The sequence below is a fragment of the Aspergillus oryzae genome, chromosome 4 (genome assembly GCF_000184455.2).
Source record: "Aspergillus oryzae RIB40 DNA, chromosome 4".
Taxonomy (NCBI): Eukaryota; Fungi; Ascomycota; class Eurotiomycetes; order Eurotiales; family Aspergillaceae; genus Aspergillus; species Aspergillus oryzae.
In genome coordinates, this window is record NC_036438.1 from 1277791 (window position 1) to 1301627 (window position 23837).

Consider the following 23837-nt stretch of genomic DNA (forward strand, 5'->3'; position numbering starts at 1 on the left):
AGGGTTTATTCACCGGTCATTCAATGCCTAATATCTGGTATATCCGCGGCTGGCGGTGATCATGATATTACAAGCAATCAATAACGATGTTTCGAATTCTCGAATCGCAGGCGCCGGCCAAACAAACGGCAACGGATACAATCAACACTCTCAGCAGTAGACTTCAAAGTGCGACTCTACTGGAAGACCGACGGGCGGCAATTCAAGGCCTGAGAAGCTTCGCGAAAATCTATCCTGCCTCTGTTGCATCTGGCGCGCTGCGACCATTGATCGGCTGTCTCAGGAATGATCAAGAGGATGTAGATACGGTCAAGGTGGTCTTGGAGGCCCTGTTGATGTTATTTTCTCCCGATGAGAGCAGCGTTAGTTATCCTTGTTACCATGTGTATCAATTGCGTACACTGATGAATATTACATAGCCTGAAGCATCTGATGAAATAGCTCTTTGGCTATCCGATGAGTTTACTCAGGTGTGTCACCCTACTATCCACCGGTTGCTTCTGTTGCTAACGGAGCGAAAGCGACAAGACAATATAACAGCTCTTCTTGACCTTCTTGATACTCGCGACTTCTACTCCCGCTTATATTCTTTGCAATTGATATTTCAAATTTCTAGTGCGCGACCGGAGAGGACGCAGGAGTGTATTCTAACAGCTCCGTTGGGTATTCCGAGGCTAGTCAGTGCCCTGGGCGACGCTCGAGAGCCGGTTCGAAATGGTACGCCAAGGATAGAATCCGTGAAATAGTCATGCAGCTATTAGGGTCCCTTTTGTTAACAACCCTCTTATCTCTAGAAGCCTTACTGCTCCTCATTGCCCTGACACCTTCCTCGGAGGAGTTGCAAAAACTCGTTGCCTTTGAGAATGCGTTCGATCTTCTATTTACCCTAATCGAAAAAGAAGGCTCTTTGTCACACGGGTCAGAGGTCATCGAAGACTGTCTCTCTCTGCTCGCGAACCTTCTTAGACTTAATATATCCAATCAGTCCTATTTTCGGGAGACGGGATGTGTCAAGCGATTGGCAAAGCTCCTTGCTGATGTCAACCATGAACAGGAATCAGATGAACCCACTCCGCAATGGACTCTTGCTCAGCGAGACAAGAACATCTGGGGTCTTCTGGTTATTATTCAGCTATTCCTAGTTCGGGGTGGGATCAACACGCCCGCTAACCAAATGGCCTTCTGGCACAGTGGCGTTATGGAGCAAGTTTTGAGCACAGCCTTCAGTCAGAGGTTTAGTGTCAATGTTACGTCCAAGGTTTGCCTTTCAATAATTATACCCATGACTTTGCTAGATAGTGCTGACTTACCTAGGCACTGGCAACATGTGCGGACTTGATCCGCGGGAACCAGCCATTACAGGAGAGGTTTGGGGATGTTGAGGTCTTCTGGGGCGCACAGCCTGCAGAAGGTGCTTCTAATGGAGAGCTAGCAAACCAAGGACTTCAACCAATTAATGTAATCGAAGCATTACTCAAGCTGAGCCTTGAGCCTGCTACACTACAGCTGCTCGATGCGCGCCTAGCTGCCTGTGAATGTGTCAAGGCCTTCTTCGCAAACCATGCCGGAATTCGCGTCCATGTTCTGCGCAGAGCCATCGATGGTCATTTGAGCGGACAAGATGAGATCCCAAATATTCTGACCGCTTTGCTTCTCCCACCAGAATCTCGTGGGAATGCTGACCCATATCAGACTTGGATGGCTTCTGTTCTAATGTTCCACCTACTCTTTGAGAACGCCGAGGCAAAAGCAATAGCCATGGAGGTTACGGAAGGCGATGCTGAGAGTGGGGAGGAAGTCATAACTTGCATCCAGTCAATAGTAGGCAACTTACTTACTGGCATGCAACGAGGTGACGATGAAAGAATCTCTGTCGGATACTTGATGCTGCTCTGTGGTTGGCTTTTTGAAGAACCCGATGCCGTCAATGATTTCCTTGGAGAAGGCAGCAGCATCCAAAGCTTATTGCAAGAAATCAAACATCGCTATGTTTCTAACGTGCTCGTGTCTGGCCTATGCACTATTTTGTTGGGTGTCATATATGAGTTCTCCTCGAAGGATTCGCCCATCCCTCGCAAGACTTTGCACCAATTACTGACCGAACAAATGGGCAGGGAGCAATATATTGATAAGATAACAAGATTCAGGGAATCTCCTATGGTTCGGGACTTTGAAGTCTTGCCACAAACTGTCGGTGGGCAGTACGAGGGTGGGCTACCTGAAATATTTTTCGACAAGACATTCGTGGACTTCCTCAAGGATAACTTTGGCCGTATGATTCGTGCCATCGATCGTGAACCAGGGTTGGAGATATCAGTTATTACGAACGGCATTGAGAGAGGAGTCTCGCGTGAACTGGTTGATTCTCTGAAAGCTGAACTCGAAGAAAGGAGCCAGGCAGTGCAGAAACTGGAATCTGATCTAGTTGCCTTGCACAATAGACTTGAACAAGAGCAGCTTGAATACAGAAAAGCCCGGGAAACCAGTGCCATGGAAATAACTAGAATACAGCAAATCAACGAGTCGCTTCAAAGACATCATGCGCAAGAACTAGCAGCGCTGGAGGAACAACATCAACATGCGAAAAATGAACTCGTAAAGCAGTATGGCGAACAGCTCCGGACCATCGACTATCAGCTGAAAGAGACTTCCGTTGAATACGAGAAAAAGAGCTACAAAGCTCGACAGCACCATGAAGCTGAGGTAGCCGATCTGCAGAAGAAGATCCGATCGCTGGAAGCGGAACTTGGACGGGCCCAAGAACAGCATACTGGAGAGGCTGCTAATCTCAAAGCTACTATCCAAGCCTTGAGATCCAGTGCTGACAAGGCAAACGAAAATCATGCAGCAGAAGTTTCAAATTTGCATAATACTGTTCAAAAGCTCGACTTTGAGGCTAGCCAGAGCCAGAGACAGCATGCTGCTGAAGTATCCAACCTCAACCAAACTATCCATAGTCTACAGTCAGAGGTTGAGGCTCTCAAGCAACAAAACGAGAGCAACTCCGCTGAACATAAGATCACAAATGAGAGATTACAAAAGGAACTCGATACGGCCAAAGAGAAAGCTACGCAAGATATTCAGGCTGTACATGATGACTATACCTCCAAGTGTGCTGCTCTAGAAAAACGAGCTGAGGAGGCGGAGCAGAAAACAGGGCAGAGTGAGTTAGCTGAGCGCAAATCCGCGCAAGAGCTGCAGGAGGCACGAGAAAGGTTAAAGAAGGCCCAGTCCGAAGTCAAAGAAAAAGAAGCAGCAGCTCGTAAATCGGCAAAATCTGAAGCGGAAGGGTTACGGAAGGAACTGGAAAAGGTCAGATCAGAAGCCAAGAAAGCAGAAGAGGCAGCTCTCAAATCAGCGAATTCGGAAATAGAAGGGTTACGGAAAGAGTTGGAGCAAGTCAGGTCAGAAGCTAAGAATGCAGAAGACGCAGCTCGTAAATCAGCACAATCCGAAGCAGACAAGTTACGGAAAGAGCTGGAGAAGGTCAAGTCAGAAGCTAAGAGAACAGAAGACGCAACTCGCAAGTCAAGCAAGTCGACAAAATCCGAAGCAGAAGGATTGCGGAAAGAGCTGGAAAAGGCCAAGTTAGAAGTCAAGGAAAAAGAAGCGGCTCGCAAGTCCACCCAAACAGAAATTACAGAGTTGCAAAGAGAGTTGGAGAAGGTCAAGTTGGAAGCCAAGGATCAGGCCGAAGAAGCTCGCAAGGCAAAGGAGAACGAATCGGTTGCGCAGAAATCCACCCAAGAGATCGATGAGTTACGGAAAGAGTTGGAAAAGCTGAAATCAGAGGTTAAAGAGAAAGAAGAAGCACGCAAGTCAGCCCAATCCGAACTAGAGGACCTCCTGATTGTGTTCGGAGACTTGGAGGCTAAGAGGAACGAAGACAAGGTGAGCCACTCAATAGCAATACCAAAAGGGCTGCAATTAACTTGTACTTTCTCTAGAAACGCCTGAAAGACCTTGGACAGGAAGTATCCGAAGCCGAAGATGACGATGACGATGACGAGGAAGATGAGGACGATGAGGAATGAGTGAATTAAAAACCATGACATGGCATGTTTCCTATGGTTATATATGCCGTAATCTCCGTTTTATGCCCGTTGAATTAGAGATGGTCAAGGCCAAGCATTGTCGAGGATCGTTGTAGAAGTCATGATGTACTGTACATACATAGAAGGGCAATTGCCTTAGGTACCTACTACTATCCATTTTTCTTGCCTTAGGAGTCCGCGGCAGGGCGCACTGAGGAGGGGCTTGGCAAAAATTCGGCTCCGCGGGGTTGACTCATTCATTTCTGCATCTTTTTTATTTTACCCCGCGGCCATCCCTCCTTTGGAAACTCGCACCCACACGTCAAGACAGAACGCTCGCCTGCCATGTCGATTGACTTCCCTAAGGAGGAGGAGCTTACCCTCAAGCGATGGAGGGAGATTGACGCCTTCCAGAGGCAAGTCGAGCTCTCTCGTGGCCGCAAACCGTACACTTTCTACGATGGTCCTCCGTTCGCAACAGGTCTTCCTCACTATGGCCATCTGCTGGCATCCACTATTAAAGATATTATTCCCAGATATTGGTCTATGAAGGGCCACTATGTCGAGAGACGATTCGGCTGGGATACTCACGGTGTACCTATCGAATATGAAATCGACAAAAAGTTAGGCATGTCGGGCTTAGAGGCTGTCGAGAAGCTTGGAATTGAAAAGTACAACGAGGAGTGCCGAGCCATTGTTATGAGATACGCATCTGAATGGAGAGAGACTATTGAGAGACTTGGCAGGTGGATCGATTTTGACAATGACTACAAGGTAGAATCCCAACCAATGTCCTATTTTTACTTTTGCAAGGAGAGGGGAAAACGCCCTCTCGTGAGCCATTCATATGTATTCAGTATAAGACTGCTGACAACATATTACATTAACTTACACAGACCATGAACACATCCTTCATGGAGTCCGTATGGTGGGTTTTCAAGCAACTCTTCGATAAGGACCTAGTATACAGAGGCTACCGCGTTATGCCTTACTCCACTGCTCTCAACACCCCCCTTAGTAACTTCGAAGCTCAACAAAACTACAAAGACGTTCAAGATCCTGCCGTTGTGGTATCGTTCCCTCTGGTGGAAGATCCTGAGACCTGCCTGCTTGCGTGGACCACCACCCCTTGGACCCTGCCGATGAACACTGGCCTTGCAGTTAACCCTACTTTTGAATACATCAAGATTCTTGATGAAGCCTCGGGCAAGCACTACATTCTTCTTGAATCCTTGCTTCGGACGCTCTATAAAGATCCCAAGAAGGCCAAATTCAAGATTGTCGATCGATTTAAGGGTTCGGCCATGAAAGACTGGAAGTATACGCCTCTGTTCGATTACTTCTATGAAGAATTTAAAGACCACGGCTTCCGCGTGTTGAACGCCGAATATGTTACGGCCGACGATGGTACCGGTGTTGTTCACCAGGCCCCTGCCTTTGGTGAGGACGATTACAGGGTTGGTATGGAAAGTGGCGTTATTAGCGAAACGCGCTTGCCACCTAACCCTGTCGACGAGACGGGATGCTATACAGCTGAGATTCGCGACTTTGTGGGTCAACATGTCAAAGCTGCCGACAAGCCTATCATCAAGCATCTTAAGGGAATTGGCCGCTTAATTGTTGATAGCCAGATCACTCACAGTTACCCATTCTGCTGGCGTTCTGACACTCCTCTGATCTATAGAGCCGTGCCAGCCTGGTTTGTCAAGATTCCCTGTATAATTCCTCAGATGCTCGAGGGCATCGAGGGCTCCCACTGGGTGCCCTCATTTGTGAAGGAAAAGCGGTTCTCCAGTTGGATTCAGAATGCCCGAGACTGGAACATTTCTAGAAACCGATTCTGGGGTACTCCTTTGCCCTTGTGGGTCAGCGACGACTTCAAAGAAATTGTCGCTGTGGGCAGCGCCGAAGAGCTCAAGGAACTCAGTGGATACCAGGGCGAACTTACTGATCTCCACCGCGATAAAGTGGACAAGATCACTATTCCCAGCAAGCAAGGCAAGGGTGTTCTGCGCCGTGTGAGCGAAGTGTTTGACTGTTGGTTCGAATCAGGCAGCATGCCGTACGCTTCTCAGCACTACCCATTTGAGAATAAGGAACAGTTTGAGAAGAGCTTCCCTGGCGATTTCATTGCCGAAGGACTGGATCAGACTCGTGGCTGGTTCTATACTCTGACTGTTTTGGGTACCCATCTGTTTGGCAAATTGCCTTTCAAGAACTGTGTCGTTAACGGTATCGTTCTTGCTGAAGACGGAAAGAAGATGTCTAAGAGATTGAAGAATTACCCAGATCCTTCTCTTATCATGAACAGATACGGTTCTGACGCTCTCCGTCTGTATCTGATTAACTCCCCCGTTGTACGCGCGGAGCCACTCAGATTCAAGGAAGCCGGCGTCAAGGAGATTGTTGCTAAGGTGCTTCTTCCTCTTTGGAACAGTTACAAATTCTTCGAGGGCCAGGTGGCTCTTCTCAAGAAGTCCCAGGGTGTTGACTACGTCTTTGATCCTAAAGCAGAAGCCACCAACACCAATGTCATGGACCGCTGGATCCTGGCAAGCTGCCAGAGTCTTCTCAAGTTTGTGAATGAGGAGATGGCAGGATACCGTTTGTACACAGTTGTTCCCCGGCTACTCGGACTGATTGACAACACTACCAACTGGTATATCAGATTCAACCGGAGACGTTTGAAGGGCGAAAACGGCGTTGATGACACTTTACACGCCCTCAACACCCTCTTTGAGGTCCTCTATACATTGGTCAGAGGACTTGCTCCTTTCACACCATTCCTTACCGATACCATCTATCAGAAGCTCCTTCCCCACATCCCAGAGGCTCTCCGTAGTGAAGATAGCCGCAGCGTCCACTTCCTTGCCTTCCCTGAGGTGCGTGAGGAGTTGTTTGATGAAGTGGTTGAGAGGCGTGTATCTCGGATGCAAAAGGTTATCGAAATGGCCCGTGTATCTCGTGAGCGCCGCACTCTTGGATTGAAGACTCCTCTGAAGACGCTTGTCGTTATCCACCAAGACCCGCAATTCCTCGAGGATGTGAAGTCTTTGCAAAGCTACATTCTCGAGGAACTAAACGTTATCGAGCTCATCCTGTCATCTGACGAGGAGAAATACAATGTCCAGTATAGCGTTACTGCTGATTGGCCGACCCTCGGAAAGAAGCTGAAGAAGGATGCCCAAAAGGTCAAGAAGTCTTTGCCTTCGCTCACCAGCAATGATGTGAAGAAGTTTGTCTCAGACAAGAAAATACTTGTTGATGGTATTGAGCTTGTTGAAGGCGACCTTATCGTAAGACGGGGTGTCAAGGAAGACGCATCATCCGAGGGTATGGAGCCCAACGCCGATGACGATGTGTTGACCATCTTGGATGCGAACCTGTACCCGGAGCTGGCGCACCAAGGACTGGGCCGGGAAATCATTAACCGTCTGCAGCGTCTTCGTAAGAAGGCCGGCTTAGTCCCCACTGACGATGTCAAGATGGAATACGCAATTCTTTCGGATCCTGAAAATGTCGGTCTGGGTGAAGCCTTCCAGACGCAGGCCCAGGCCATTGAGAAGGTTGTACGCAGACCGCTCGAAAGGTTTGAGCTTGTTGATGGCAAGGTCCCTAGTGGTGATGAGGAACGCATGATCATGGAGGAGGAACAAGAAGTCCAGAAAGCGACTTTTATGCTCAGGTTGCTCAAACTCTAGACATTCGAGTAACTTAGATGTGTCATGCCAGTGCTTAGATATTGTTCGTTGATAGCTTATATTTTAGTGTTTTCGCAAGTGTGTTTGTTGAACGATAGCATTTAGTCTATAAAATTACATTTTATACATGGATTTGCCTTGGCGTTGGTAGGCCGTATTTCATCTCAAGAAGAAAATTATAGTAAGAAAGAAATCAAAAATGTAATTAAAAAAAGGAAGAGGTCTGCGCTTAATGCATGCACCTGAAATTTAACATCATAACCTGTCTCACCGTCTCCCTTCAAACTTTCTTCGACGCTGCCTATCAGCAACTCCAGATTAGTATTCGACTATCGGATATTCAATCTTACACCTTACCAGGAAGCAGTCTTTGAGCTTCATGAACTCTTTAGCACACATGTCTTTGTGGACCGAATTGTAGTCAGCAACAATGCACTTGCCATATGCCGCTGCCTGAGAAACGGTCAGCTGGTATCATGGCCCGACCATAGGACAGGTGTATACCTCTGCAGAGCATTTTGACGTGGCTTTTGCAAATTTCTCAATAGGCCTTGTTCTTGTTGATGGCATTTTCTTCTTTGATTTTGCTACTATTTTCCTTTACCTCGTCTGAAGTGATTTGATGTGATGCAGAAGGAATAGGGTATTACATAACCCGTCACATGACCTCTACATTCCATGTTGGGTTCCGCGCGACAAGCAAAACAATTGTCGGAGGTTGGGGACGAAGCCTAGTCTCAGCTGTCCAATTGCTTCAGCGAACGGTTTCGTTTTTGCATCCTCCTTTACCTGCTTATTTTTGACTGGTAGGCTTGAGGCCTGTGGGTTCTCGTTTCACGCCCAACCCTGTGCCTCGCAATGGTTGATTTCGTTTTCCGCCTCCATGACCTTTCTGCGAAAAACGCGCCCTAGGTCGCGGACAGTTCGATGCCTCCCGTACCCCCTCAGCGTAGACATTTGTCCTATGAAGACCCGTCGCTTTCAGACGAAGGTGCGTAATGCGTGAGCCCATGGAGGCCTCATTCAAACTTGCATAATAACCGGTTCCCGTATATTAGATGTCGGCCTTCTCTATCAAGTCATCACCCGCGCTGAGCGAGACCCAGAGGTGGAGCGCCTTCCATACAGAGTGTTATTCAAAGCGTATGATGAAGTCATCGCAGAACATGGCGTCGATCCAGATCCACGCTATGCCTGCTTGCGCTTCTTACTCAAGATGGGAAGCAAGAATATCTTAGGAGATTCCCTCTTTGAGAAATTCGAGAACCTACTTGAACGGATGGGAATAGTCATTGAGATTGGTGAAGATGATTATGAAGGCAATGACACTTATGCGGACAGTGTACCTTCAACAGATGGTAGGCTCAAAGCAAAGGTCGATCGCGACACCGCTTATGGAGAAAGCACTACACAGCCCACCCCGAGGAGGCGAGCATCGTTCAATTCCATGTATGATGTTGGTGATGACCCTACACAAAGGAGCTTCGCCAATCGCCCAAGTTCGCGCTCTTCCTTATCCCGTCTGCCAATCGACAAACCCGAATTCCCTAGTACCAGGCCATCACCAAAACGGGCGCTCGCTAAGCAGGCTGATTCGACTGACAGAACTCAGCTGATTGCGCAGTTCTTGGATGTTGGACGCCGCCTTATGAATAAAATGGATCTCTTGGATAGGGATACGGATGGACGAAATAACGGAGATCATGTCTCTAATGGAGTACATGCCAGGTATGCGGTTGATCGAGATCGCTCAAAGAGGATGGCCAAAGCCTCCCGGTCGCGCACACGGCACTCATTAAGCTCAGAAGGCTCTGACGGAGATGCAGAGAGTTCATCGGTATCCGCTGAAGGTGACGACTCTGTAGAAAAGCCCGAAGTTCCACTGGAATTGCTGTATAGACCATCGCTCTCCGATTTGCTGCGTGATGCGTCAACATTTAACATGTATCGTCAACGTGCTATTAACCGGCGGTTGCTTACGCAATGGTTAAAGAAAGCCATCCAAACTCGACAAAGTCATCAGCATATGGAAGTTGTCGCCATCAATCGCGATAGAGGCACGCTTCTTCGTCAAGCCTTCGAGACGTGGCACTCGATCATTCAAACGCAACGACGAGCAGCACAAACCGACCGCTTTTTTAAGCATCTAGAGGAGCGCGCTTCACGGGCCCGCGATCTCTACCTCGTAACCAAAGCTTTCACCCACTGGGCGCAGGTCGCTTCGGAAGAAGTAGCAAGGACTTCTGCGGCGCGAAGACATGTGCTAAGTGTCAAATACTTCAACGCGTGGCGCGAAATAACAGCCGTTAACGAGTTGAAGGCCCAAAGATTCGCGTTACGGCGACCATTCAATATCTGGAAGAGGAAGGTCCATCATATAAAGGATTCCGAGAAAGAGGTGACTGTTGCCCACGACAAGAGACTTATACACGGCATGTATTGGAGATGGTTCTGGTCTTTCTGCGAACGGCGTGCTCCTCAATGGTATGACTATTGCCTCAAAAGGCGGTCACTGTTGTACTGGCTGCGGAAATTTCGTACAAACAGAGAACGCAACCATGAGATAGAAGTCAAGAACAAACATCTGGCTCTTAGTGCAGCGTGGCAAATGTGGTCTCAAAGGTCCAAAGCGATCGCTACCGGCAATAAAGAGGCAGCAGTCAAGCAGCGTCAACACCTTCTGCACAAAACTCTTGGAGAATGGAAAATCCAATCCCATCTTGCTCCTCCCGCGTCTCGTGTGTCTGGCATGGTTGATCGACGAATCCTCCAAACCGCATATGTTCAGTGGGTAAAGCGGATTCGAATGCTGCAGCACGCGAGAGAAATGAATCGTTTGAGAATCCTACGTAACTCGTGGACAACTTGGAATGACCTGCTTCGCTGTCAGGCCCTCAGTGCGCGGATCGAAGAACGTCTGAAAATCGAAACGATGTATAAATGGATATTGGCGGAAAGATTCTCTCTTATGCAGCGGATTCGAGATCAACGAATCACGCGCGAGGTGTTTTCTAGATTCGTAACGAATGTCCGTCGAACCTACACTCGTTTACTTGACCATGCCGAAGTACACGAGGACCGTCGGAATGAAGAGCTGCTAAAGGCCAAGCTAATCTGCTGGCGTGACCAGTTCGCACTTCAGCGTCACCGAGAATTCGTTGCCTTTGAATTCTATGCACCACGACTACTTCAAGAGTCGCTGATAGCTTGGCGATCGAAATCACAACATGTGGCCAAACTCGAAGGATGGGCTAATAATGCACAGTTCTACTTTACAGCAATCAAGACACTAAACAAGTGGCATGCAGCGACATTGGAATCCGCTAAGCGGCGCCGCCAGGCAGCTTACGCGAAGACACGAAGAAAGCTCAAGATGAACCTTGCTGCAAACGCTCTCGAAAACTGGCGTGCGAGGGCCCATGATGTATTCGACATGGATCAGCAGGCCTTGCAATTTAGTCGAAGAAAATCACTGAGCATTGCGTCTGAACTCCTGCATCGATGGCATGAGCAAACTGCAAAGCGAAATCAAGATAACCACGAAGCTGAAGTCTATCATTCGCGGAGAGTCGCTTACGACCAATTGATACGTTTGGCAGAGGCCTTGCTGGAATGCCACCGTTTAAATCAGCAAGCAGACAGTATGTATCGCGTACATGTCTTGGGACAGGCGAACGTTTGCCTGCGCAGGCTTAGTCTCCGTATTTTCCAAATCAGAAGCACCAATGAGACAGCAGAAGCTATGAAAGAGAGGAACTTGAGACGGCATTCAAGAAGTATATTCCGCCACTGGTTGGAGAAATTGAGATTGAACGTTGAGGCTCGGGATTCTCCGAGGCCGCTTGTTACACCTGCACGAAATTTCGACGGCCCAAGTGGGAATTTTAGGACAAGTCGATCTATATTCGATCCTTGGTCTCAAACTGAGACGCCTTTCAAATCCAACGACCTTATTGCGGATGCCCAGAATGTCTCGACAACTCCAGTGACCACCCCTAACTACCTGACCTCGCCATCCAAGCGGGCCGTACGGGCAAGGGCACTCGCACAGGCCTCTACGACTCCTGCAACACCGTTATACACGCCGTTCGCCAGTCGACTCCTGCGTGCAGGAACTACGGCACCGAGATCTGGCTCCAACCCACGAACCCGTAACGGCCGGGGCAGTGCTCTGGCCACGAGCGTTCGGTTCGTAGACGAGGAGCCAGAATCACCTACGAATGCTAGAAGGTCGGCTAATCGACGGATCTAGAGTTCCGAAATCTAGGAATACGATCTTGGATGTACAGTGTCTTGCTTAGTATTTTTCCCTTTTCCATGTTGGCGCTGTTTGGTATTGGCCTGGAGCTTTTTTTTTTATTGATACCCCACTTTGCAAGGCATGGATGGCGCGTAGTTTATATGAGCTTGTTTGAGTTGTTGGAAGCTGGCTCTAGACTCTGACACAAGTTTTTGTCTTGATTATATAGTTCATTGCAGCCTTGAATCGCTGTATAAACGCACAGATACCTTTTCCTGTTTTGTAGTATGTATGTATATAAATCAGGTCACCAACGTCACTGTCCACATGGCTCAGTCACACGGCGGCAAGTGGAGCGGTGGGCGGAACACCAACGTAATTTAGTGCTCGACCACTTTAGACTTCCCCAAGCTCCTCCAGCTTACCTCCATTGATCTACTTCCGAAAAGCCCTCGACATTCTTCCCTGCGCCCTTTGTTGTTTTTGAGGCCCATTTCGAACAGTTCGTTCTCTGCTCCTAGCAATGGTGTAATTCTATCCTGAGCGCAACGAGCGACACCAACACCTACCCGCCTCTATGCGAGCGGTACTGCCGGGGAGGCCCCGAGCGAAGCTCCAGTCTTTCAGCACTGCGCTGTGGGATGGTCTCCGTGTCGTCGTAAGGGAAACCGCAATTCAGTCCTTGAATAGAGTCATGCGAAGGTCAAGCTCTGCTAACACTTGGTCCGTTGTTTTTGTTCGCTACAGGTTTACATCTCCGGCCATGCGCTGGTTATCCTCGGCGGTCCCCACACGCTCCTACAAACCATCTACGTCGACGATACCGAATCCCTAGAAGCCGTGACAATTGATGAAGCCTCTGGCAAAATTGCTGTGTGTGGCGGTCCGGATATTTTTATTTACCAGCCGTACGGCATCAAGCATGAAACCTTAAAAGTCCGTTACTATGAGGATGGTTCAGGAGAATTAGATATTCACAGCCCGGTTGCGGTTCGTGGAAGCGCAGGAGCGAATGCTAATTGCTTGTCGGTATAGTGGTCCCTTGTTCAGACATTTCGTTACGAGAACGACGATGAGACAATCCGGACCCTGTCATGGGGCTCCCCCGACGAGCTGCTCCTAGGGAATTCTCACCTCACGCTGTGGTTTTTGAACGATGTGCCGCGTCCAGTGTGGAAGCAAAAGCTTGCAAACCCTGTCAAATTTGCGCAGTTCTCTCCCGACTCAACTTTGCTGATTACGACTGGATATTACGACCGCCTAGTCAAAGTATGGCGACGGCTGTCGTTTGGCGCGGACGATGTTCGATTCGAGGTATCATACCTTCCACATCCTGCAATCGTCACAGGCGTCCACTGGCGTAAGCCATTTCATAAGGAGCAATCTATCGATAATGTCCTGTACACCCTATGCGCCGACAACCAGATCAGGATCTGGGCAATGATGGAACATCACTCTCCAACCGTTCTACAACTATGGACACAAATCGACATGGGCGCTTCTGTCCAACCAAGACATACGGCGGATCAGAGGGATATGTCTCGGCGATATGGCTTCGTCATTGATAGCAGAGACTTCTGTGTGGCTACCGAACAGGCAGTGCAAAGGTCTGCAGGGAGCAAGGGAAACCACGCTTTAGAGCATATAATCGAGGTCGCTAACAAAAGTCCCGAGATTTGCGTTGTGATAGATGGCCAAGGCCACATGTCGGCCTGGGCGCTCGAGGATGTTGGCTCCAAATCCAAGTCTGACCTGAATGCCTTCAACATCCTCCATGTTGAAGGCCTGAATTTTGCATTCATGCGGGGACTAGCTGCAGATGAAGACTATGCCCAGATTTGTGCATTTCAAAGCACACATTCAGGTGACTCGCTCTCCATTCTTGTGCACCATTTTGATGGCCGTATCGAATGGTATGATTCTCAAGTTGATACATTATTCGATCCAAGCCCTCGCAAAGACCGGATTGCCCTGAAAGCATCCTGGACAGGACACAATGGCCCAGTTAAGAAGATTGTCCGCAATGCGATCGGCGATACTCTTGTTTCACGTACAGATGATAACAAGGCAATGGTTTGGAAACAGAAACGAAGGAATAGCGGGTCGATGCTTATCCGCAAAAGCTCCCTATACTCAGATGAACACATTCATCGCACATGTGTGGTTGAGAATGGAGATTTCCTTGTAAATCTCCATCATAATGGGATATCTGTCTGGGATCTGCGCTCTTTTCATGCCAGAAAGATTGCTGCGTCGACCTTCCAGCTATCGAGTAAACCACTTTGTGTTCTCCCGATCCCCACGACGGAAAAGGGAATGGTGTACATAGCAACAATCGGGGCTGATAGGAACGGAATAGCTTGGGAGATCCGGCTCCCAACTGCGACAAAGCAAGCGAATGGAGCGCATAGTTCCCAATGCTGCTTACAGAAGTTTTGTACTTTCAATTTGGGCCTTGAAGAGGATATGTCATACATCTTGCCTGTTGACCCTGCAGGCCCTAAAGCTGAAATGTCTGGATTCTTCGATATATTCTCACCCGACATAGCGTTATCTTATACTCGGACGGGTATTGTCCATACCTGGGCTGCTAAGGTCGACAGAGAAAAAAGTCGGGTAGAATGGCTATTGACATCAACAGTTGAAACGGGAATTGCAAACCCATCCCTTGCCAGTGGAAGCTCCATCAGAAAAGCAGCTCTTGTGGACGAGGACCGTAGCCATTTAACAATCTGGGATACGAATGGCGCGCAATTGGAGTATGAGGAGCACTTTGGCCAGAAGGATATCATCCGTGACCTGGACTGGACTTCCACACCAGATATGCAATCCATTCTTGCGGTTGGGTTTCCCCACAAAGTCATCTTGCTATCTCAGCTTCGTTATGACTACCTTGATGCTCGTCCTTCCTGGACCCAAGTCAGAGAGATCTGGATTCGGGACCTTACACCTCATCCTATTGGAGATTCCTGTTGGCTTAACAATGGCCACCTTGTGATCGGAGCGGGAAACCAACTTTTTGTGTACGACAACGAGATCGATGCCAACGATCGTCTAGTTTCACAACTTCGTATTCCATCGCGTCGCCACGGTTTCGTAGACCTATTCGAGGTTGTCAGCCGGTTGAATGGCCCATTGCCTGTGTTCCACCCCCAATTCTTGGCGCAGTGTATCCTAAGTGGCAAGAGTAATTTGGCACATTCCATTTTGATAAGGTTGCACCGGAAGCTCAAGTTCTATACTGAAGGCGATGACCTTGACGGTTTCTTGGACATGTCCCTGGAAGATTTCTATTTGGAACACGATGTGAGTTTGTTAAGATACTATTGTAATATCCAGTTATACAGCTAACAAGTTTGAAGACCTCACAGAAAGCGTCGTCTAAGGAACTACATTCTGCGTACGAAGATCTTTCGCTAGAGGATGAACCATCTGTCATGGACGAAAACACTGCTATTGTGCTCAATGAAAATTTAGCTAGAGTTGCTTTGCCACAACTTTCCAGTCAAGAGCAATTCCGCCTGGCTGATACTATCGAATGCGTTGCCACTGTCGAAAAGCATCGGCGCTCAATGGATGACAACGCTGCCCGCTATCTGCTGTTCTTCCGGCAGCATATGCTGCGAAGAACGCAAGGCGTCGCCAACAAAGATACAGTCTCCTGGAGAGAGATCGTCTGGGCTTTTCATAGTGGTAGCCAGGATATTCTTCTAGACCTTGTGTCGAGACAATTCGGCGGTAAGATGGTATGGAAGGCGGCCAGGGAGAGCGGCTTGTTCATGTGGCTATCGAATACCACGGCTATTGTAAGTATATTAAGACTCATCCCCTACCCCTAAGGTTCTATGTGCTGACAATTGGTAGCGAGCTCAACTGGAAGTCGTTGCCCGGAATGAGTACACTAAAACAGAAGAAAAGAATCCAATTGACTGTTCACTCTATTACTTTGCTCTCGGGAAGAAGAACATTCTCCAGGGTCTCTGGCGCATGGCCCATTGGAATCGTGAGCAAGGTGCGACTCAGCGATTACTTGCGAATAACTTCCAAGAGCCTCGTTGGAAAACAACCGCTTTGAAAAATGCATACGCCTTGCTTGGGAAGCGCAGATTTGGTGAGCTTTGACCATACAGAAGCTCTGCGTCCGTTCAATATGCTAACAGCTCTTTCAGAGTATGCGGCGGCCTTTTTCCTTCTTGCGGATCACTTGCGCGATGCTGCTATGGTCTGTATCAATCAAGTCGGTGATCTCCAGCTCGCAATTGCCATTGTACGCGCCTACGAAGGGGATGACGGACCGGTGTTGAAGGAAATTCTGGAAGAGAGGGTTTTACCCGAAGCTGCCTCTGATGGAAACCGATGGATGGCTTCCTGGGCTTTCTGGATGTTGGGCCGTCGTGATATGGCTGTACGCTCGCTCATTGTAAGTCGGCAGATCAACCAGGCACCATTCCCCAGCTTTTCTTTTAGTCCCTTATGCTGATTATTTTGGTATCTGTAGTCCCCAGTTGAAACACTCATTCCTTCCACACCTGCTTCTCCAGGAAGCCCTGGGATGATCCCGCTACATGCCAAATCGTACTTATCGAACGATCCTGCTTTGGTAGTCCTATACAAACAGCTTCGTGAGAAAACATTGCAGACCTTGAAGGGTGCATCTAAAGTCTCTGGCCCAGCAGAATGGGGCTTTGTCATACGCAATGCGCGCCTCTATGATCGAATGGGTTGTGACCTTCTCGCTTTGAACCTGGTGCGTTATTGGGAGTTCTTGGCCGAGCCTCCACCCGCCAAAGGAGTGAGGGAAATATCATTTGACCTGCAGCAAAATGGTGTTGATTACCGGAAGATGCTTCGACGACGAAGCAGTCTCGTGGTAGCAGACATGCCAATCAAGACCGGCGTGCCACCGTCTTCGAAGGCGCCCGATGCGCCGAAGAAACCACAGCCACCCCCGACCATGATCCACGAGCCTGACCCCAATTCGCTACTCGACAGTTTTGGGTTCTAGTAAAATCCTATCATGTGTGCTTTGCAGCAATCGGGCGTTGTCGGTAATTCTTGTGTGTCATTTTTGTTATTAGCCAACTTTTCATGTCGATTTGGTGCTACATGCGTTTTCTCAAAGGGGTGTATTGTATACTATGAATGCTAATGCTCAATGATTCTTGAGAATTTTCAAGTGAATGTAATTGTCCCATATCAATCGTGATCATTATTCAACATCGTCAACCATCAGCGAAACAGCGAACACGCTACATGATCCCAGACATCAAACATAGGCATTCCAAAAGGGAGCTTCCCAACAAATGAGATGATCAAAGCTTTTTAAAGAAACAAAGAAAGCTAACCCAACAGGATTATTATCAGGACGGCGTCAGTCATGCCCGCTGATTTTCCAATATCTTCTTCCAAACACTGCTGTGAAACACACTACTCCCACTGTACGGTGCGGTGCTATTGTGATTCCCAGTGTTGTTGTGAGTTCCAGTACTGTTGGCACTCACCGTATCATTTGCAGGTCTCCCATGGTACCAAGAAGCTATACCATGATGAACTGGCTTCATCTGCTCACACTCTAACTTCACCCAAACCTGAGTGAACGTGGCAAAGTTCCGCTCTTCGCACTCACTGAGTGCTTTCCCCTGTTCGATTTTCTTCTGTATAAGTGGCGGCTCGGTACAGCCCGGCAGCTCGTGCACGGCAATGGTACATTGGTCTAAGCTATCCTGCCAGAAGAGCTCTGCGTCAATCGAGACGTGGTCCACCTCCATGGTGTATCGAAGGGGAACAGGAACTTCCTGGCACTTCCCGGCGACCACGTCGACGGCTGTTGTGAATTCTTCGTGCAAGCTGAGATTGGGATCATCTGGGTAAGAGGAGTGGTCGTCGGCTGGGCACTGGGGAGAGAAGTTGGCCCAGACTCGGGCGGCGCTGAGAGCTGAGGTCACCGGCAAGTGGGCGAGAGTTAGGAGGGGGAGGATCTACATTTTTTGTTAGATTCTTTGAGCCCAGTGTGAGGTTCGATCAGGAGAAATAGAGTGAAAGTCGTGGTTCTCACTTACATTTGTCCAATGCATGTTGAAGAACCGCTTCGCAGTCAAGAAGTAAATACAACTACCGACACTAGGAGATCCGACAACGCTGACAAAAAAAAAAAAAAAAAAAGAAGAAGAACCATATCTGAATCTCCATTCCAACTCCTGACCTGTCCGGCAGTTAAATATTACATTCTCATGACTACGGGCCCATTGCCCCGAAATACTCCAGGAGGCCAGGAAGATCGACATCTACTTCCAGGAGTCGTGCCCCCAAACGCGAGGTGAAAGTACGCCCCATACCTGGTACGTGAGGAATTATACTATGCCTACTAGAGATACGTGAACCACTAAGCGTTTCACTTCCATGGGGAAAAGCATCCGACGCTTTGCATTCCTGCTGTGAGTCGCTGGGCTCCGAGCAATAAAACATGCAAACATTCCAATCGCTTCATTCCACATTAACGGCGCCTCCGTCGAGTCAGAAACTTGGCATGACACGTATGGGCTTGTCTCGTGTTCGTTCTATTGGCTTATATACTGTGGATTCGAATTCGTGCAGTCCTGCTGTGGGTGCAGTTTATCGAGGTGTATAGTACTCCGTATGCTTGAATATGTGTGGCGCCGTTTAAGATGTTTAAGAAATGCGGTGGATTGGCTTCCTATTTTTTTTTTTCTAAAAAAAAAAGAACAAAATACAAAAAGAAACACAGTTGCGCATTCTCACGCTAGACGTTATATGCAAGATATATTCAAGTGTAGTTTTGTCAGGCAGGCAAGTACGTTTCCTATGTAGGATAGACCCAACAGGTTTCTAAGCCTTGGCTAAACTACACTCATAGAGCTTGATTGGAAAGCAAATCTCGTTCCTTCAATGGATGTAGAAGGGGTGTTGAAGTTGAAATAAAGATGATAATTAGGTATTAAGGAATAAAAGCCGTCCGTGAAATTGAGATAATGATACATCACCCATGATCATCCACACACCGACGAAAAATATCCAGTACTTTTCCCCAACGTACAACCGCTTACAAGCCCAATTTACCAAAGATAGAGTTAGATTTAGCGGCAGGCTTCTCAGCTTGACCTTGGCGTTGCTCAGCCTCGCCCTCCCCCTTGTTGCTTCCCTCTCCCTCTCCCTCCTTGTTTCCTTCACCCTCGCCCTCCTTGTTTCCTTCACCCTCGCCTTCTTTGTTTCCCTCTCCATGTGCCTCGGACTTTCCTTCGTCGCGGTGGACTGGGTCGTCATTGCAAATAAGCTGAAGCGAAACGTAGTCCTCGAAGCCGTACTCAGGGAGACAAGGGCTGGAGGCCCGGAGCTCTCCAGGGTGGAAAGGCACAATCCAGTCAGGGTTGCCGGCACATTCCTTGTTGGTGTAGACACCCAGACCGCGGCACTGCTCGAAGCTCTTCTTGTTGAGCGCAGTTACAGTGAAGGAGTACGTGTCGACTTCGTCATGGTCAGGCAGCTTGACTGACGGGCAGGAATTCTCAGTCGGGAAGACCTTCTTTGGCTTGGAGTCGATGGTCGAGTGCTCCTCGAGGTTGTTTCCAGGCAGTCTTCCAACATGGCAATTGTCGTGGCCATGAACCTCGACTTCGACAACGCTTACGCTGTTGCCATAGACGGCTGGGGCGAGAGCGAGAGAGGCAGCAAAGAGCTTTATTGCGCTTGTTAGCCATCGCACCATCGAACAGGTCAATGTTAGTGTTACTTACCGTAGAGAAATGCATTTTGTTGTTTGCAGATATAATAAGAGTCGAAGTCGAAGGTGTGTGTGTCTCTTTACACTGAATGTGCCTGAAGGGTTTTCTTGTCAACGATCGTGCTGAACAGGAAGAATATTCTCAGATGTGGTTGAAGATGTATTTATGTATTCCAAGAACGCGCCTTTTGTCCATGGCAATAGCAGCCTCCATTTTTCTTAGCCTGTCTCCCCTCCTATGGAATGAAGGAGCTGAACTGGTTATCCCGGATATACATTGGCACCCTTGTCTGGGCTTCTACTGGAATGTGTCCTGAATATTTAGTCCTTGACTGAGCTGGAACTATCTCCCCTGGCACCTGTCGATCATTAACTTTTGCTTGACACAACGGCCCTGGCTGTCATTCCGCGTTGATGAACTCAAGCAAGGATCGTGGTCCCCCTATGCAAGGGCACGCGTCTTGTCAAACCCCGTCAAAACTCCTGTCAACATAAACAATCCATGGATATGGTTAACAGTAAACAAAGGTGTCTGGAGTTGCCCGAAGTCAATTGCTACTTCAGTAGTGAGGCAGCTGAGGCTATCCGGGGTTGAGTGCAGAAGGAATGCACCGACTATACCCTAAAATGTCTCTGCACATTCTCTGATTTCTAGCGTTTAATTTCACCAGACTCCTTCTAAAAGCATACCCTCCGAGTTGTTTCAAGAATTTGGCTCGTTTGGGCGGGGGATCTAGCCCTTTGGCTTTAAACTACTCCTACAATGTCTGAGATAACCTTCGGGGCTTAACTCCCTGAGTTTTCGGGACGAATTTCTAGCCACATTTATATCACAGTGAGAGACTACATCCGATCTCTACATAATTTAAAAGGAATAACTTCTAGTCGATAGAGCGTTATAAGATAGGACGTGTAGCGCATACATAATCATCGATTTACTTGGCTTACAGCTTACTTTACCATAACGACGAGGAAGCGGATCGGGGTCTCTTGGTCCCTGGGCTTTTGAATCTATAATAAGAATATTAAGTATATACTAAGACATGACCTAAGATGCTTTCCATGTTTCATAGAATGCATCAATGGGTAGCCAGGATGCCCGATATGTATATCTGTGTTGTCACCAACTTATAACCTGCAACCATTGCTAGCACAGAGCCAATTTAGAAATACTCCAGCCGAACCCCTCTGAGCAGGATGTCCTGCAACGGAACAAGGGTCATGAGCATGTCAAAATCGCCGTTGTTTCAGTGGATTACCTTACAGAAACTCGTAGTTCGGTTACTTCCTCTACCGCCACTTCACACTTTCCTAACAGAACCTAGTGAATTCTGCAAGGAGTCGGATCTGCATATGAAGCTACCAATTCTCGTTACTATAAGGTGTACTCAAAATATGCCCCGTTGTGGTAAATCGAGAAAAATATGCGCCCTAACTTTGTTCACGATGAGGAGTACAAGAACTAGAACTCTTGGCCCTTAGGGCTTCTGTGCCATTAGTGGCTAATTCGTCCAGCTAGGTAGTATATCTACTCGGATTGTTTACTTCAAAGAGACAAAAGCATTGCATATGGGTCTGCTGCGAGATTACGTGTCATGTTCTTGGGAACTCGACTGGTTTAAGCTGGTGGGCCTCATGCAGGTCTACTTTAGACCGCACTTTGTACCACACGACGATCGCTTTGTAAGCGGAACGAGGACATGTTCATCTACCGAGTGAAAGATTTGCTAGAATACATCCGATTACCAGATATAGAGTCAATTGTAGGATGGGTTGGGAGTTATAAAACCCTGTTTCGCTACGTGGGTAGATAGAAACTCGATCGGACAACACCATCACCCATCTATCAGCACAGATATCGGCTCAATTGCCTTCACCATGGCTCCTGTGATCGAATCTCGCACCGATGTGTAAGTTCGGTTGAAAGATCTCGGTATTTGCTTCTTGTGGATATTGATGATTGTTTGTTAGACTTATCATCGGTGCTGGTCCCTCTGGCTTAGCTGCTGCATACTGGATGGCTCGTTGTGGTGTCAATGCTCGCATCGTCGACAAACGTGCCACGAAGGTGTTTCGTGGCCATGCCGATGGATTGAGGGCCGCAACGTCGGAGCTCTTTGACAGCATGGGGTTTCAGCACAGAGTCTTGCATGAAGGTGTGGAAATCACCGAATTCTGCTTCTGGGTCCGTTCCACCTCTCATTGTTGATCCTGTGGGGCGGACATCGTAACTAAGATACTAAATAGGCGAGGGACGAGAAGGGGAACTTGAAGCGAAAAAAACAGGTTCGCAGTGAAACCCTCGACAATGCGCCCTATCGCATGCATGGATTGAGTCAAGGAAGAATCGAGCGTTACATCCTCGATGCGATCAAAGACAGCTCAGACCTTGTGGTCGAGAGAGGTGTCGCTGCCGAGTCGCTTGAGTATGATGCAAGCCTCGAGAATAACCATGAGGAATACCCGATCACAGTCAAGCTGAGGACACTCACCGAAGGAGAGCTAAGCGCTGCCTCGGCTTATGGTTGCTCGCAATCTCTTTCTCGTGACAATGTAGCACCTGACGAAGTGGAAGACCTCACTCCGGAAAGGAAGCACGAGCCAGGCACGGTCGAGATAGTTAAGGCGAAGTATCTCATCAGTTGCGATGGTGGCCGTAGCTGGACTAGGAAACAGTTGGATATCCCCTTCACAGGTTCCACAACCGAGCACATATGGTACCGTCTTCCTCGGCTATCCTAGGTTTTCTCGTGACTGACGGGTATAATACAGGGGTGTCCTTGATGTGGTTCCTATCACCAATTTTCGTAAGTCGATGGCTTTATTTAGCGCACGAACTATGTAACTAATCAATGGACAGCCGATGTGCGCCGGGCGTCTACGGTGGCAAGTGAACTGGGAACACTCCTCGTCATTCCAAGGGAGAGGCAGCTAGCCCGGTTCTATGTCCCACTGACAGAGGTCGACGTCTCGTCAGGGAGGTTCGATCGATCGTCCATCACGTTGGACATGATGCGAGAAAAGGTGCAACAGATGCTGAAACCGTTTCAGTTTGACTTCAAGGTCTGTGACTGGTGGACCACATATCAGGTGAGCAGTTTGCGTGGATTTATCTTCACGGTACAATCACACTAAGCATTTGGACTAGATTGGCCAAAGAATTGCCCAGAACTTCACCAAAGGTCGCATATATCTCGCAGGTGATGCAGTTCACAACCATTCTCCAAAGGTAGGACTGGGCTTGAATATAAGCTTACAGGACGGCTTCAACATCGGCTGGAAAGTGGCCCTCGTCGCAAAAGGAGTAGCTCATGCCTCCATCCTTGACACATACGAACCTGAGCGCCGCCCGCTTGCTGAAATGCTCGTGGATTTCGATCGTCGCTGGTCGCCGCTGTTCCTGAAGCAACAGGGAGGCTCATCCCCTCCGGACGCGGAAGCAAGGTTCGAAGCCATGAAGGAGGTCCTCGACTCGGTGGAGCCATTTGCCGAAGGCATTTTGTCCCATTACGGAGACAGTCCGTTGGTCCATAAAAACGGGCAGAGGATAGCCAAAAACCTGTCACCGGGAGAGAAAATCATACCAGCCAAGGTTCGCAACCAAGCTGACGGTATAACCCGGTGGACTACCCGGGTTTTTCAGAGCGATGGTCGCTTCCGTATCTTGCTCCTCGCTGGTGATATACGGACGGAGGAGCAGAAGCGTCGGGTGTTGACCTTCAGCGAGTATTTGACATCCCCTGACTCAGTTTTGCGGCGGTTTTCGCGCAAGCCTAGGAAGCTTCATGCGACTATTGATGTGGTTACCATTCATAGTGCGCCCGTGGAGGATGTACAGTTGTTTGATTTTCCCAAGGCCCTACGGCCTTTCGATGACGACAATGGTTGGGAGTATGACAAAATATGGGGTGATGAGAAATGTCATTGGGACTTGCAGTGTGATGGAAAGGCATATGAGAAGTGGGGAGTTGATCGACTGAAAGGTGCCGTTGTTGCCCTGAGGCCGGATCAATATATCGGATGGATTGGAGATTTAGAGGACGTTGAGGGGCTGTCAAAATACTTTGAAGGGGTTTTTCGGAGCCCCAAACAGAGAGCTCGACTGTAATTGCCTGATGAGATGT

General features: G+C 48.5%; 6 protein-coding genes across 6 annotated transcripts; 5 read left to right on the top strand and 1 right to left on the bottom strand.

Moving 5' to 3' along the window:
* Nucleotides 1-86: 86 nt before the first annotated feature.
* On the top strand, nucleotides 87-4034 carry AO090012000504 (putative intracellular protein transport protein (UsoA); the record flags this gene model as incomplete). The annotated part of the gene is made up of 7 exons (XM_023236512.1): nucleotides 87-362; nucleotides 420-470; nucleotides 522-717; nucleotides 795-1258; nucleotides 1315-3163; nucleotides 3644-3891; nucleotides 3948-4034. The coding sequence occupies 7 exons, from the start codon at nucleotides 87-89 to the stop codon at nucleotides 4032-4034; spliced, it is 3171 nt and encodes a 1056-aa protein (XP_023091431.1).
* Nucleotides 4035-4379: 345 nt separating this feature from the next.
* On the top strand, nucleotides 4380-7735 carry AO090012000505 (isoleucine--tRNA ligase ILS1; the record flags this gene model as incomplete). Its single annotated transcript, XM_023236513.1, has 2 exons — nucleotides 4380-4868; nucleotides 4931-7735. 2 exons carry the CDS (start codon nucleotides 4380-4382, stop codon nucleotides 7733-7735), a joined length of 3294 nt encoding a protein of 1097 aa, XP_023091432.1.
* Nucleotides 7736-8662: 927 nt separating this feature from the next.
* AO090012000507 (Sfi1 family protein) lies at nucleotides 8663-11987 on the top strand (the record flags this gene model as incomplete). The annotated part of the gene is made up of 2 exons (XM_023236514.1): nucleotides 8663-8726; nucleotides 8794-11987. 2 exons carry the CDS (start codon nucleotides 8663-8665, stop codon nucleotides 11985-11987), a joined length of 3258 nt encoding a protein of 1085 aa, XP_023091433.1.
* Nucleotides 11988-12552: 565 nt separating this feature from the next.
* Nucleotides 12553-16980, top strand: AO090012000508 (WD repeat protein; the record flags this gene model as incomplete). The annotated part of the gene is made up of 7 exons (XM_023236515.1): nucleotides 12553-12633; nucleotides 12723-12911; nucleotides 13011-15281; nucleotides 15338-15781; nucleotides 15840-16086; nucleotides 16145-16395; nucleotides 16474-16980. 7 exons carry the CDS (start codon nucleotides 12553-12555, stop codon nucleotides 16978-16980), a joined length of 3990 nt encoding a protein of 1329 aa, XP_023091434.1.
* Nucleotides 16981-17350: 370 nt separating this feature from the next.
* On the bottom strand, nucleotides 17351-19741 carry AO090012000509 (uncharacterized protein; the record flags this gene model as incomplete). The annotated part of the gene is made up of 2 exons (XM_023236516.1): nucleotides 17351-17953; nucleotides 19727-19741. The coding sequence occupies 2 exons, from the start codon at nucleotides 19739-19741 to the stop codon at nucleotides 17351-17353; spliced, it is 618 nt and encodes a 205-aa protein (XP_023091435.1).
* A 1850-nt stretch (nucleotides 19742-21591) lies between these two features.
* On the top strand, nucleotides 21592-23821 carry AO090012000510 (putative phenol 2-monooxygenase; the record flags this gene model as incomplete). The annotated part of the gene is made up of 6 exons (XM_023236517.1): nucleotides 21592-21623; nucleotides 21685-21898; nucleotides 21961-22430; nucleotides 22486-22520; nucleotides 22574-22803; nucleotides 22862-23821. 6 exons carry the CDS (start codon nucleotides 21592-21594, stop codon nucleotides 23819-23821), a joined length of 1941 nt encoding a protein of 646 aa, XP_023091436.1.
* Between the last annotated feature and the right edge of the window lie 16 nt (nucleotides 23822-23837).